Raw genomic sequence first — 14,531 nt, forward strand, 5'->3', positions numbered from 1 at the left:
GCAAAAAGCTCTTGTTCTGTGCTGCGCTGAGCCCCGAAGGCAGGATATTGTATATTCGTTCCAGGGCATGGAAACGGACTTAAGGTATTCGGTTTCAATATTTGTATCTTCAGTAGAGCAATACCTGTGTGTACCAAGTGCGATGTTACTTCCTTTTAATATATGGTTGGGACTACGTTCAAGAACGATCCTCAAAAAGAACGTTCTATTGCATGTCCAGTTGATTGGAACTGAAACAGCCACCCCTGGCGATACAGTAAGCTCCCCACAGAGAATAAGTGTCACGCACCATGATACGAGTTTGGCCCGGGAGGTCCGTCTCTACAATACGTGTATCTATCTACATGAGCACACATCGTATTGATTTCAATTGAGAAATTTATCAGATTTATCAAAATGCAATCAAATGTGAACCAAATTGATGAAGACTATACACAACATTATCGAAAAATAATGCTGGGGAAAGGGTAGCCCAGTCGTCGAAAGGCGCTGAATCGCGCTGTTCAGAGTTGCGTCCCTTAGTCCGTATCGTCAGTTTGAATTAATATTGGTACTGGTGGTGATTGTTTGGGTGAGTGAGTGAGTGAGTATGGTTTTACGCCGTTTTTAGCAATATTCCAGCAATATCACGGCGGGGGACACCAGAAATGGGCTTCACACATTGTACCCATGTCGGGAATCGAACCCGGGTCTTCGGCGTGACGAGCGAACGCTTTAACCACTAGGCTACCCGACCGCCCCCATGATCATATAAAGCATATTGTTTGTTAGCAGCACACCCATTCTCTTTTAACCCGTGGAGATCTGGGGTAGTATAGGTCTTCAGCAACCCATGCTTGCCGTAACAGGCGACTAACGGGATCGGGTGGTCAGGCTCGCTGACTTGGTTGATTCATATCATCGATCCCAATTGCGTGGATCGATGCTCATGATATTAATCACTGGATTGTCTGGTCAAGACTCGATCATTTGGACTGCCGTCATATAGCTGGAATATTGCTGAGTGCGGCATAAAACAACAAGCCAACCAACCAATCTTTTGTTTCACCACAGTGGTAAATGTCCACGCCTTCGTTAGATATGTCTTTCCAACATTCAGCTTACACGCTAATACAACCGAAATATGGTAAGTTCAAATCTGCAGAAAACTCACTCACCTACTCACCAAAATAATGTGCTATAAGAAACTAGGGTTTGTCCAGAAATACAGCTTGCCGCATACCTTTTGTTCCAAATTCCGGGGTAGAATATGTCTTCAGCAACCCATACTTGCCGTAAAAGGCGACTATGCTTGTCGTAAAAGGCCACTAACGGGATCGGGTGGTCAGGCTCGCTGACTTGGTTGATACATGTTATCGATCCCAATTGCGTGGATCGATGCTCATGAAGTCAATCACTGGATTGTCTGGTCCAGACTCGATTATTTTACAGACCGCCGTCATTAAGCTGGAATATTGCTGAGTGCGGCGTTAAAGAACAACAAACAAACAAAAAACCTTTTGTTCCAAATGAAAGCATAAGACGCTCTTGCGTCCATGGATAGTTGTAGTTTGCATGGAGTTCTATAGACATAGCTGTATTGATTAACAGTTTTATATTTAATTCAGCACCAATCTGTACTGGTTGACGTTCCCAGCTCCCACCAACAGTGATTAACACGAACAAAGTCCATTATACTGACGTAGTGGTTTTATTATTCGTAAAAAGAAATAACCACACAACAGAGTTTTGTGAAACATAAACCATATTCGTAGCCAGGTAGATCACGTATAACATGTTACGCTCGGCACTTGGGTCATAAAACACGTAAGGGAGAGCGTGAAAAAAGAGCGAGCCGTCACATTTTGAAATAATGCTTCACATTTGTGAGACTAAATGATGACACCAGAGACTGATGGAGAAACATCCCACACGCACTCCATGGGAGGGTACAAAGAATACTCGTAAAACATGGTGGGCGGTGAGGTTGTTGTTAAAACGTCACGTCCAAGGACTCGGATTTGATTTCCCGCAAGAGTACGATGTTTGAGGTCCATTCTAGATGTGACCCGCTAGAATATCGCTAAAAGCGGCGTAAAACCATATTCACTCACACACACCATGCATATGTCTCCAACATACACGTTATTCCATTCGTTATTTCCAATCTGCATTGATTATATTCTCTTCACTAATGAATATGTTAACAAAGGGCACATTCTTCAATTCCAGCATCAAAACCACCAATATTGATACATTTGACGGGACACCGTATTATTGTAACGATTTTACGATACTTCGACCAGTATTTCCTAAGAAAATCATCGTGTCCTTTTCGGAGACAACCATTGTGATTCTGTTCAACGGTATACACATGTTTAGTGACGTTGATAGAATATGATTAAATATTTACAAACGTCTCGTAGGCATAAAGAAACAGGAAGTGACGACTGTTACATTTCATGATCTGTCGTACTGTCAAATGCCCTGCAGTTATACCTCTCACAGTTGTCTCCCTTTTTATAAGCAACTGAACCTGTCATCTCGCAGTAAACGAGGACAATGAATATCTTGAAGACTTGGTTGGTTGGTTGTTTTACGCCGCACTCAGGAATATTCCAGCTGTATGACGGCGGTCTGTATATAATCGAGACTGGGCCAGACAATCCAGTGATTGATATCATGAGCATCGATCCACATAATTGGGATCGATGACATGCATCAACCAAGTCAGCGAGTCTGACCACCCAATCCCGTTGGTGGCCTTTTACGACAAGCATAGTCGCCTTTTAGGGCAAGAATAGGTTGCTGAAGACCAATTCCACCCCGGATCTTCACGAATCTTGAAGACTTGGGTAACAAGCTTAAGTGAGGTGGTTTTTATACATTATTGAACGCTCGGTGTCTAAGGTGTGGCAGATCGTGCAAATGCCGGCATGATGTTGGCCTTAGACGTTTACCACTTTAGTGAATGCTTGTAGTCAACCCGAAACGCCCGCTTCTATTGTTTAAAGTAGGCAAGCCAATGAAGTGTGTTGATTGGTACAACAAGGGATTATTGGGGTCGTCTCACAGGCAAGTGAACTGAGTTCATCCAAGTTCGATTTCACCCAAGTTTTAACTTACAAGTGAGTGAGTTGGGTTTAACGCCGCTTTTAACAGTATTCCAGTTATATCGCGGCGTGTCAGCTTAATGTGGGAAGAAAGCCCGAAGTAATGCAGGTCTAAGACATTTACCACTTCGGTGAAACCCACGAGCACGGGTATGGTGCTGACAAACCTAGAGACATAAATGTGGCGAACCGGCATTCGAACCCACAATAATAGGTTTCTAGCGTGCCCAAGGGACGCAACTCTGCACAGCGAATCGCTGCGCCTAAGACGACTGGGCCACCCGTGCCCCCTACTTTCAAGTGAACAGTTTTTCACTCAGACGTGGTATATAAGCTCGGCGTTTAGAATTCGTGCTCATGTCATTACTGCCACTGCTTAGGTTAACGTACGGTCTATTGGGAACAGACGCGGTGGTCGTTACTTAGTCTTTGGGGGATACAATTATCGTATGAAGAACAGGTGCACAAAAGTATCTACTGGACGTTCTCAACAGCAGGTTGTACAGCAAACCATCCAGCAACATTTGGGTTCTTGCTTTGGCAGAAGCTTACACAGACAATCCAAAACTTGTTTGTTGTCCACATAATTGGGATCGATGACATGCATCAACCAAGTCAGCGAGCCTGACCACCCAATCCCGTTGGTGGCCTTTTACGACAAGCATAGTCGCCTTTTAGGGCAAGAATAGGTTGTCCAGGTTGTACAGCAAACCATCCAGCAACCTTTAGGTTCTCGCTTTCGCAGAAGCCTACACAGACAACCCAAAACTTGTTTGTTGTTTTACGCCGCGCTATATGACGGCGGTCTGTAAATAATCGAGTCTGGACCAGACGATCCAGTGATTGATATCATGAGCATCGATCCACGCAATTGGGATTCGTTGACATGCATCAACCAAGTCAGCGAGCCTGACCACCCGATCTCGTTAGTCGCCTCTTACGACAAGCATCGCTTTTTACGGCAAGCTTGGGTTGCTGAAGACGCAAGGCCTCTCAAGGGGGACATAATTAAGCGATAGCCCCGCAACGATATTTCGAATAAGAATATAATTAACAAGGATATTACAGGAGATATATGGCATAGTGCTCCCACAAAGCAAACTAGTTTATAGTGAACTGGAGCGGGAAACGCAGTCCCGGCACATTGTTTTATTATTATTATTATCCCAAAACGCCTTCACTGAGTCAGTTGACTCAGTTAATGATCAGCTTCCATCAAAAACAAAATAAGCCCACATGTACGTATTCTACAGCAGGTATAAAACATGTACATAACACATAAACACATCCATACATAAAAGAGACAAAACCCTTTCCATATTCATAAAAAGCAGAGTCGATTGTACGATTCCGAACTTATCATGAACATATGTTTATTAATCACTATCGAATGGTGATGATACCAGGTGTTCGCCAAAAGGTGAGCTTGTCCTGCCCCACCAGTGGCACCCGTCACAAACACATTCAAAGGTAAGTCAATTGTTCACCTTAAAAGAACAGGAGAACATATTATACTAGTCAAGAGGGAATTGCATCGGACATTTTTGTCACTGATGCAGCAAATTTTGAAATGTCCTCCTCGTGTCAGTCATAAAACCTTTTTGATGGCTTTACAGGGGCCTAATGTTGTAACCTTTATCGAAGAAGGGGGCACAGGTGGCCCAGTCGTCTAAGGCGCCGCGATTCGCTGTGCAGAGTTGCGTCCCTTTGGCACGCCAGAAACCTATGATCCCGGTTCGCCCCGATTATGTTTCTAGGTTTGTCAGCACCATACCCATGCTCGTGGGTTTCACCGAAGTGGTAAACGTCTGTGACCTGCATCACTTCGGGCTTTCCTCCCACATTAAGCTGACACGCCGCGATATAACTGGAATACTGTTAAAAGCGGCGTTAAACCCAACTCACTCACTTACTCGAACAACTTTTAAGCAAGAGTCGTATGACACTCTTAAAAAACACATGCTTATGATATAGTCGTACAATGGACTCAGATATTAGTAGAGATTTCTTATGATTATGGAAATGTCTTTGTCGATTTTATTTATTTACCACATAATATATATTTTTGAGAATGTAAAATTCACATGTAACTGTACTCGAGTGAAATTAGACATTCAGTCCGCCTTAATGAAATTAACGTTATCAGACCAGTATCAAGAGGAAAACACAAGTGAATAAAATGTTTGGTTATTCTTGCCAATCACCTGTTTATCTAACCTAGTGACCTTATAAAGTTCACTTTTACACTCGTGCATCACTCGTGGGAGTATCAATTTTATCAGGTCACCTGGTCAAGAAATGTTTTTGGCAAGACTGTCCAATACTCCATATATATGTGACAGAATGCAGTCACGATGTACGACTAATGTTATTTGTATCAAAGTGTGGAAACAAGTTAGTTTGTTGTTTAACGCACCACTCACCGATAGTCAAGCTGTATGACGGCGGTCTGTAAATAATCGAGTCTGGACCAGACAATCATGTGATTGGCATGAGCATCGATCCACGCAACTGGGATACGATGACATGCATCAACCAGCCTGTCAAATGGGTAAAATGGGTCTTCAGCAACCCATGCTTGCTGTTAAAGGCGACTAACGGGAGCGTGTGGTTAGGCTCGCTGACTTGGTTGATGCATATGTCATCGATCCCATTTGCGTAGATCGGTACTCATGAGGTCAATCACTGAATTGTCTGTTCCAGACCCGCCTTCATATAGCTGGAATATTGCTGAGCGCGGCGTTAAACAGCAAGCAAACAAACTACAATGCAAAAGCTTTAAGACATATTGCACGCATTACTTTTAGCCTAATTTATTCATTAATAGCAATCGACTTAAATATTCAATAACTTAGTATTCAATCTTAGAACACACATGTACATATGCGTGTGTTTACACAAATATCATAAAAAGTATTATTTATACATTTAAGATAAAACTGATTACAAAAGAGTGAATGGTAAAAAACAAACAGAGACATTTATTGCACAAACCCATTCGTTCTAGCTATTAAATTGCGATTGAATAGCTTTAAAGATATGTTCTATAACATGAATCTTTCAATATCAATATATTTATCATACAATTTGCTTGCACATCGGCAACCAGAATCAAAAGGGAGACCAGTAACTTTCAAACATGCTGGTACAAGAGTTGGTTTGGTCAGTTATTTCGAAAAGAGCATGCCTGTTACATACAGCAGAACAGCGCAATGTCTGACACCAGAGCATGTCCTTAAGACATAGAACAGGTCATTTACTGATAGCAGAGCACTACACTAACATATAGAACAGGCCTGGTACTGATAGCAGAGCAGGTCCTTAAGATATAGAACAGGTCAGTTACTGATAGCAGAGCACGACAGTAACAGATAGAACAGGCCTGGTACTGATAGCAGAGCAGGTCCTTAAGATATAGAACAGGTCAGTTACTGATAGCAGAGCACGACAGTAACAGATAGAACAGGCCTGGTACTGATATCAGGGCAGGACAGTAACAGATAGAACAGGCCTGGTACTGATAGCAGAGCACTACATTAACATACAGAACAGGCCTGGTACTGATAGCAGAGCAGGTCAGTAACAGATAGAACAGGCCTGGTACTGATAGCAGAGCAGGACAGTAACAGATAGAACAGGCCTGGTACTGATAGCAGAGCAGGACAGTAACAGATAGAACAGGCCTGGTACTGACACCAGAGCAGGTCCTTAAGACATAGAACAGGTCAGTTACTGATAGCAGAGCACTACATTAACATATAGAACACGCCTGGTACTGATAGCAGAGCACTACACTAACATACAGAACAGGCCTGGTACTGATAGCAGAGCACTACATTAACATACAGAACACGCCTGGTACTGATAGCAGAGCACTACACTAACATACAGAACACGCCTGGTACTGATAGCAGAGCACTACACTAACATACAGAACAGGTCAGTTACTGATAGCAGAGCACTACACTAACATACAGAACACGCCTGGTACTGATAGCAGAGCAGGACAGTAACAGATAGAACAGGCCTGGTACTGATAGCAGAGCACTACACTAACATACAGAACAGGCCTGGTACTGATAGCAGAGCAGGACAGTAACAGATAGAACAGGCCTGGTACTGATAGCAGAGCAGGACAGTAACAGATAGAACACGCCTGGTACCGATAGCAGAGCACTACACTAACATACAGAACAGGCCTGGTACTGATAGCAGAGCACTACATTAACATACAGAACACGCCTGGTACTGATAGCAGAGCACTACACTAACATACAGAACACGCCTGGTACTGATAGCAGAGCACTACACTAACATACAGAACAGGTCAGTTACTGATAGCAGAGCACTACACTAACATACAGAACACGCCTGGTACTGATAGCAGAGCAGGACAGTAACAGATAGAACAGGCCTGGTACTGATAGCAGAGCACTACACTAACATACAGAACAGGCCTGGTACTGATAGCAGAGCAGGACAGTAACAGATAGAACAGGCCTGGTACTGATAGCAGAGCAGGACAGTAACAGATAGAACAGGCCTGGTACTGATAGCAGAGCAGGGCAGTAACAGATAGGACAGGCCTGTTACTTTCAGCAGAGCACGACAGTTACATACAGAACAGGCTTGGTACTGATAGCAGAGCACGACAGTAACAGATAGAACACGTCTGTTGCTTACAGCAGAGCAGGACAGTAACAGTTAGAAGAGGTCAGTTACTTACAGCAGAGCACGACAGTAACAGATAGAACAGGCCTGGTACTGATAGCAGAGCACGACAGTAACATATAGAACATGTCTGTTGCTTACAGCAGAGCAGGACAGTAACAGTTAGAAGAGGTCAGTTACTTACAGCAGAGCACGACAGTAACAGATAGAACATGCCTGTTACTCACAGCAGAGCACGACAGCTACAACTAGAACAGGTCAGTTACTTACAGCAGAGCACGACAGTAACAGATAGAACAGGTCAGTTACTGATAGCAGGGCACGACAGTTACATGTAGAACTGGTCAGTTACTTACAGCAGAGCACGACAGTAACATGTAGAACTGGTCAGTTACTGACAGCAGAGCACGACGGTAGGATATATAACATGCCTGTTACTGACAGGTCAGTTACTGATAGCAGAGCACGACAGTAACATGTTGAAGAGGTTAGTTACTGATAGCAGAACACGACAGTAACTGATAGGACAGGTCAGTTACTGACAGCAGAGCACGGCAGCATTACTGCCTGCGTTCCTAGCATTATATATTTCCCTGCACTACAGCTTACGTGCAGACGACAACATTCAACTCTCTGCTTTTCCTTTCTCCTTTCATCCGCCCTCAGTCACTCGTAAACCAACTCCGTCCCACCCTCAACACTTACTCAAAGCGGCGTTAAACACAAATCGGCCCATGAAGATCCGGGGTAGAAATTAAAGGTCTTCAGCAACCCATGCTTGACGTAAAAGGCCACTATGCTTGTCGTAAAAGGCGACTATGCTTGTCGTAAGAGGCAACTAACGGGATTGGGTGGTCAGACTCATTGACTTGGTTGATGCATGTCACCGATCCCAATTGCGTGGATCGATGCTCATGTTGTCAATCACTGGATTGTCTGGTCAAGACTCGATTACTTACAGACCGCCGTCATATAGCTGGAGTATTGCTGAGTGCGGCGTTAAACAACAAACAAACAAACAAATTAAACCCAGCTCACTCACTCGTCAAGTGACCCCCAAGCTGCTGCTTTTCGTTACTCACGTGACCAGAAATTATCACTCAAGGGATTTGTAGTCGACTGTTCCGTTACATCCAGTTGTTGGCGTGTACAACATACCGTATATATCCTAACTGAAGCATTTTTACCAATATAATAACTCATAAAGGCAAGTTAATACCAACAGAATAATGCGGCCATTCAAGACCTTGTTGTTGACGCCTTTGTATTCAGAGATTTGTTTTTCTTGTAAATGGCGGGTGCTACCGGTAGGGCAGGACATGCTAACTATTTTCGCGAGCACCTGGTGTAGTCACTGCTTTTCAGGAACCCATTTGTATAATTTCCACCGCTATTTTGCCATTTACGCCCAAAGGAATCTGTTTAATAGGAGAATCTCGGGCGTTGACGTTTTTTCATAGTTATAAACATTGCAACACCAACATTTAATCCATTAGTTGTAGCTTTGACAATGGTGGAGGGTTTTAACATAAACACGTTCCATGTTACATTATTCAATCTATTTTGTATACAGCTGTCCTTCCCCATCAAGCCTACTGACATGTAGCAACCTATTTGGCGCATTGCTCTTGTCATTCTGTTTACACTTCTTCATTTGTATGCCGCGAGACTGGCACCTACCACAATACACATCCTTGTCTATAGCCAGGCAATTACTACTGTCGTGCATGCGCCATTGTCGAACGCAGTATCTCATCAACAAACAATCTGTCATGGGCACATTTTCTATCAGATCCTGGATAATGTTCATATGTCTCCGTTACAGGACACAAGATTATAATGATCTGAATAGACACTTCCTTTTTTACAGAACATGACTCAGGTGCAAGGGTGACTGCCTTCGGTGTGTAATGTCAGCGTGTCCTTGGAACATGACTGATGCAGAATGTATCCTGGAACTCAATCCCATGGCAATCCCGGAAACGAATAGGTCACCGTGCCTATATATGGGCATAGTGGATGCAGATCGGGTAGAGAAAACGTACGTCAGTTTTATGACGGCGGTAAAATATTTATCGAGTCTAAGCCAGTTAGAACCAGTGTTTGACGCAAACAAACAACCAACCAAGTCATAGTCTCTGATCACCCGATTCCATCTAGCTGCCCCTCACAACAAGCAAAAGAGAGGGGTTTTTATTGTATACGGCCTTGTATATAACACTAGAGTGAGTGAGTGAGTTGGGTTTAACGCCGCTTTTAACAGTATTCCACTTATATCACGGCGTGTGAGAGGAAAGCCCGAAGTGATGCAGGTCTCAGACGCTTACCACTTCGGTGAAACCCACGAGCACGGGTATGGTGCTGGCAAACCTAGAAACATAAACGAGACGAACCGGGATTCGAACCCATATATAACACTAGAAATAAGGCAGGTGCATAGTCAGTGCAATGTTTATTTAGGTTGACATACAGCGAACAGATTCACGGCCCGGCTAAGTAAATCGGTTATATTCTGTGTCGCGGACTAGGATGTTGTTGTTGTTGTTGTCTATTCCAGCTACATGACGGCAGTCAGTAAATAATCAAGTCCAGACATTCGAGTGATTGGCATCATGAGCATCGATCTACGCCACTGGGATACGATGACACGCATCACCCAATTCAGGGAGCCTGACCACCCTCTCCTGTAAGTCGCCTCTTACGACAATCATTCTAACCACAAGAGAACCTGCCCTTGTACATTTTGAAAATCAACACAATATACCAAAACACATCCTTCGTTGATACTACAATGCCCAAGTCTTGAGACTGATACTTAAGTTCACCATTTAAAGAAACCTATGAGTCTTGGTATGATGGACAAACCAGTTTTGATCAGGTTGAACTCGGATCCAGTCTAAGCAATGCCGAGGGAGGATACTCCGCTGAACAAGTTGCTGCATCGTGGCCCACTTGACCACCCGTGCCCCTTCAATAATATATCTCTGTTTCGGAGTACTCAGTATCAATTTCACTTCTGGTGTCGGAGTGTGAAGAAAATGAACCCTACCCTACTGCAGTGCATGCTTGCTTGGTTTGTTGTTTAACGCCGCACTCAGCAATATTCCAGCTATATGACGACGGTCTGTAAATAATCGACTCTGGACCAGACAATCCAGATATTGACAACATGGGCATCAATCCACACAATTGGGATACGATGACATGCATCAACCAAGTCAGCGAGCCTCACCACCCGATCCCGTTAGTCGCCTTTTACAAGCATAGTCCTCACCTTTGACGGCAAGCATGGGTTGCTGAAGACCTATTCTACCCCGGCTGTGCATGCGGACTCGTGAAGATCCGGGGTAGAATAGGTCTTCAGCAACCCATGCTTGCCGCAAATGGCGACTATGCTTGTCTTAAGAGACGACTAACGGGATCGGGTGGTCAGGCTCGCTGACTTGGCTGATGCATGTCATCGTATCCAAATTGCGTGGATCGATGCTCATGATGTCAATCACTGGATTGACAGACCGTCGTCATATAGCTAGAATATTGCTGACAACGGCGTTAAACAACAAACAATCAATCAGCAGTGCATGCGATACTCTACAACATGCATCTGTTAACTGAAAATGGTTAAATTATGTTTCTGGGAACACATGAACATTCAATAGCGCTACCCGTAGCGTCACGTGTTTGAAGTGTCAATACTGACATAAAGCCTCATAGCCAGAAATCGTAGAAGAAAGTTCCCTTCGCCATTTGAAAGACCATATCGATTTCATTTTGTGTGTTCCAAAAGCTTGATCTATAAACACCTGCTGGCTTCACACACTGGAAGAAGAATGTAGGCAAAGAAAGAAATTAGGCCGGTTGCATTGAAGCAATGCGAACACGTAAGGAGCACAACCTTTATGAAGAGTTCATATTTCTCTGAGGAGTCTCAATGCAAATACATCGGCTTTGGAAATTCGGGTCCTACTTAAATGCACATCGTGACCTTTGGTTTGAAGACGCCACAGGTGCAATGTTCTATTTCCTTGCTTTCGAAATCAGTAACTGTTATATATATAATCTTGTCTCTGACTAAGGAGTGGTGACGTCGGTACAAACACATTCCTTCTTTTGGAGCAGTGAATGCATGGAATGCCACTGTTCTTATAGCAACAGTGTGTGTGTAAGAAAAAAGTATAGATCCGACATGCATTTGGCAGATGAGCTTCAGAATACAGGCTATACAACTATAGCATGATGGTAACACACTGTATATTATTATTAAATATTATACACAACTTTTCATTTAATTTTTGTATATGAGATTAAAACGGTTAATACTATATAATGGGGTTTTAACAACTAGGTTATTTCTTTTTAATTGAAGTGAAAAACTTGAATACACCAAGGCCAGAGATCAATATTATCACATTTTGCGAAAAACACGCACCACTTTACAATTTCCTGTTAATAAGATTGCCAAAGCATGAATACATTTCAGTAATTAACTGGAGGGGCGTTTGTGGTTATCAATTCATGCAAGCAGTGGCTCGAAATTAGATTCTTGTTCCATTTCCCCATATCGGAATCTCCTGCCACAGTGACCATGACTCTATTGATTTTATAAACGTAAATCCTTATTAGAATTTAACACTGCCATCAATGTTGGGACTAACTCTGGTTACCGTTAATCCCCGGGCTGTATTACTGCAGCTAGGATACACACTTGTTTGAAACAATCGATTGATCATTGCATGTTAATGTTCTAAACTTCAACGGTGATTTCATTCTTGACTGTCATGTCCTTAAATGATCTTTACACAGCATCAACCACACGATTACAACTTATTTGTATTCTGTAATGCTCAGGTATGCTATGAACCACAAAAGATAATTATATTTCTCTTGAAGTACAAGTTGTCAAGTGTGTGTGTTGATATTTCGCCATTTCAACGCATTCTGTGTTGATGCATGTCGTTTGTATAAATCAAGTTCACACAGTGCATGTATATAGGACAGGGGAAACGACTCGTTCATGCGTTGACTGGGCAATTTCGTGCAATAGCAGCAGAATCTACGATGTTGTGAATTCCGATCGATACATTTACATCAATTAACCGTATAGTCTCTTCTTAAGCGAGGCCTCGATGCAGTAAGAAATCAATACATACCTTTAAGATCCTCAATCTCTATATATCCATTGCCATTCACATCTAAACTGTGAAACGCTTCGTCAGTGACCTCTAACCTCGAGGGAGACAGAGGAGGTCGAAGTTCATTCATGAACTCACAAAAGTCGATGCCACCACTACTGTCTTTGTCGAAGGCATTGAACAGGATCCTTAGGTACTCTTGAGACATGTGAATTCCGAACTTGTGCAGTCCATCACGTAATTCTTCAAATGTAATCCTCTTGGAATAATCCAGATCAAGGTGTCGAAACACTGCTCCCAGCCTCTTGATCCCACCACAGTTCATCCCAAGGCATTCCTTCCTTATTACTTCCAGGAGATCCTCTGCAACAGTGCTTGTCTCGGCCATGCTAGTGTCGTGCTTCTCAGAGCTAGTGGGGATTCAGCGACAGTTCTACCTCCAAATGCCACCAGCCTCGCTGCCTTCCCGTTTGGTCTCACGTGGCTGTCACTCAAAACCAGATCTGGAATATCGTAATTTGTGGATAAGCGAGTCAGTAGTTTGTCAACGACAGTACATATAACAGTGTCACTGGCAGTGCTGCCTCTCGAATAAATATTGCATGCGCGCCCTGTCTCTTTGACTGGGCTTATAGCTATTAGTTCTATTGGTGCGGTCTAGCGTTCTAAAATATTATCACTACGTCTTTGAGCATGCAGCTTCCGTAATTCATCAATACACTGATTTCTATCTTGTCATGTAAATGGAAACTGGACTGTTTATATGATGTTCGTCAGTGGTGCGAGAATCGTCGTTGTTAGCTGAAATGTGCTGCCAAAAGTACTTTTAAGGTATGCCGACCACTTCTGCAATATAACTGAGGAGTTTGGAACCAAACAATGAATGATGCACAGCCTCGTTGGCAAGTTGGCATTTCCCTGCAGAAAGATCGGTTTCTTCGTAGACAAGTGTTTTGATAAATAGTGACACAAGTATTTGCACAAAGCTGTGTTACCTTTAGCTGTTGATTGCTTTCACAGGGCCAACACGGAACTAACACCACGTACTTCCGATTTACAAACTTGAGTTTGCAGAACGCGCAGTACCGTCCATATTCCGATGGAAAGTGTGGTGGTAGTATTGGAGACGGAATATTGACTTTCGTTCAGCTCATTTCCAGATTTATTTTTAAACTGCGAATATATTTACACGGTCAGACGGTTCATGTTTATCGGAACTTGCTTCTTATTATTATTTTCAGTGTTCAAAACATTGGACAGTTTTCAGCTTTGAGAGGTAAAATCTTGCAAGTCTTTGACACATGTTATTAACTGTAAACTGATCGTTGATCGAAGCTGTTTATTATACAATTCTTATACTTGTACTCTATCATCCAATGTCTGCCTATCCCAGTTTTGGTTGAAATGTATTGACCTAGTTTATTTGTTAATTGGATGCCATTTACATTAACTACACTTCAGCTTTGCCTATCAAACCAAGCATTGGCGGATCGTTTCATTTTACATGTTATCACCTCGCCAGTTCATACGGACAAAGAAGAATGCGACAACATCGACAAACACATGTCAGTGGACGACTTTCCCATTGTTGTTATTCACAAATGCTTGTGACTTGTTTACCATTGTGAAAGCGATC

The 14,531-nt window shown here is 43.0% G+C and overlaps 1 protein-coding gene across 1 annotated transcript in view; it reads right to left on the bottom strand.

The window, feature by feature from the left end:
* The window catches only part of LOC124137424 (calcyphosin-like protein), an 86,192-nt gene extending 72,528 nt beyond the window's left edge, over positions 1–13,664 (bottom strand). The window contains exon 1 of the mRNA XM_046503709.2: positions 12,914–13,664. Within this exon, the coding sequence (XP_046359665.1) occupies positions 12,914–13,283 (370 nt within the window). The 5' untranslated portion in view covers positions 13,284–13,664. The remainder of the gene's footprint in view (positions 1–12,913) is intronic.
* Positions 13,665–14,531: the final 867 nt, after the last annotated feature.

The sequence above is a fragment of the Haliotis rufescens genome, unplaced genomic scaffold, assembly GCF_023055435.1.
Source record: "Haliotis rufescens isolate VD_foot unplaced genomic scaffold, xgHalRufe1.0.p SCAF_20, whole genome shotgun sequence".
Classification (NCBI taxonomy): Eukaryota; Metazoa; Mollusca; class Gastropoda; order Lepetellida; family Haliotidae; genus Haliotis; species Haliotis rufescens.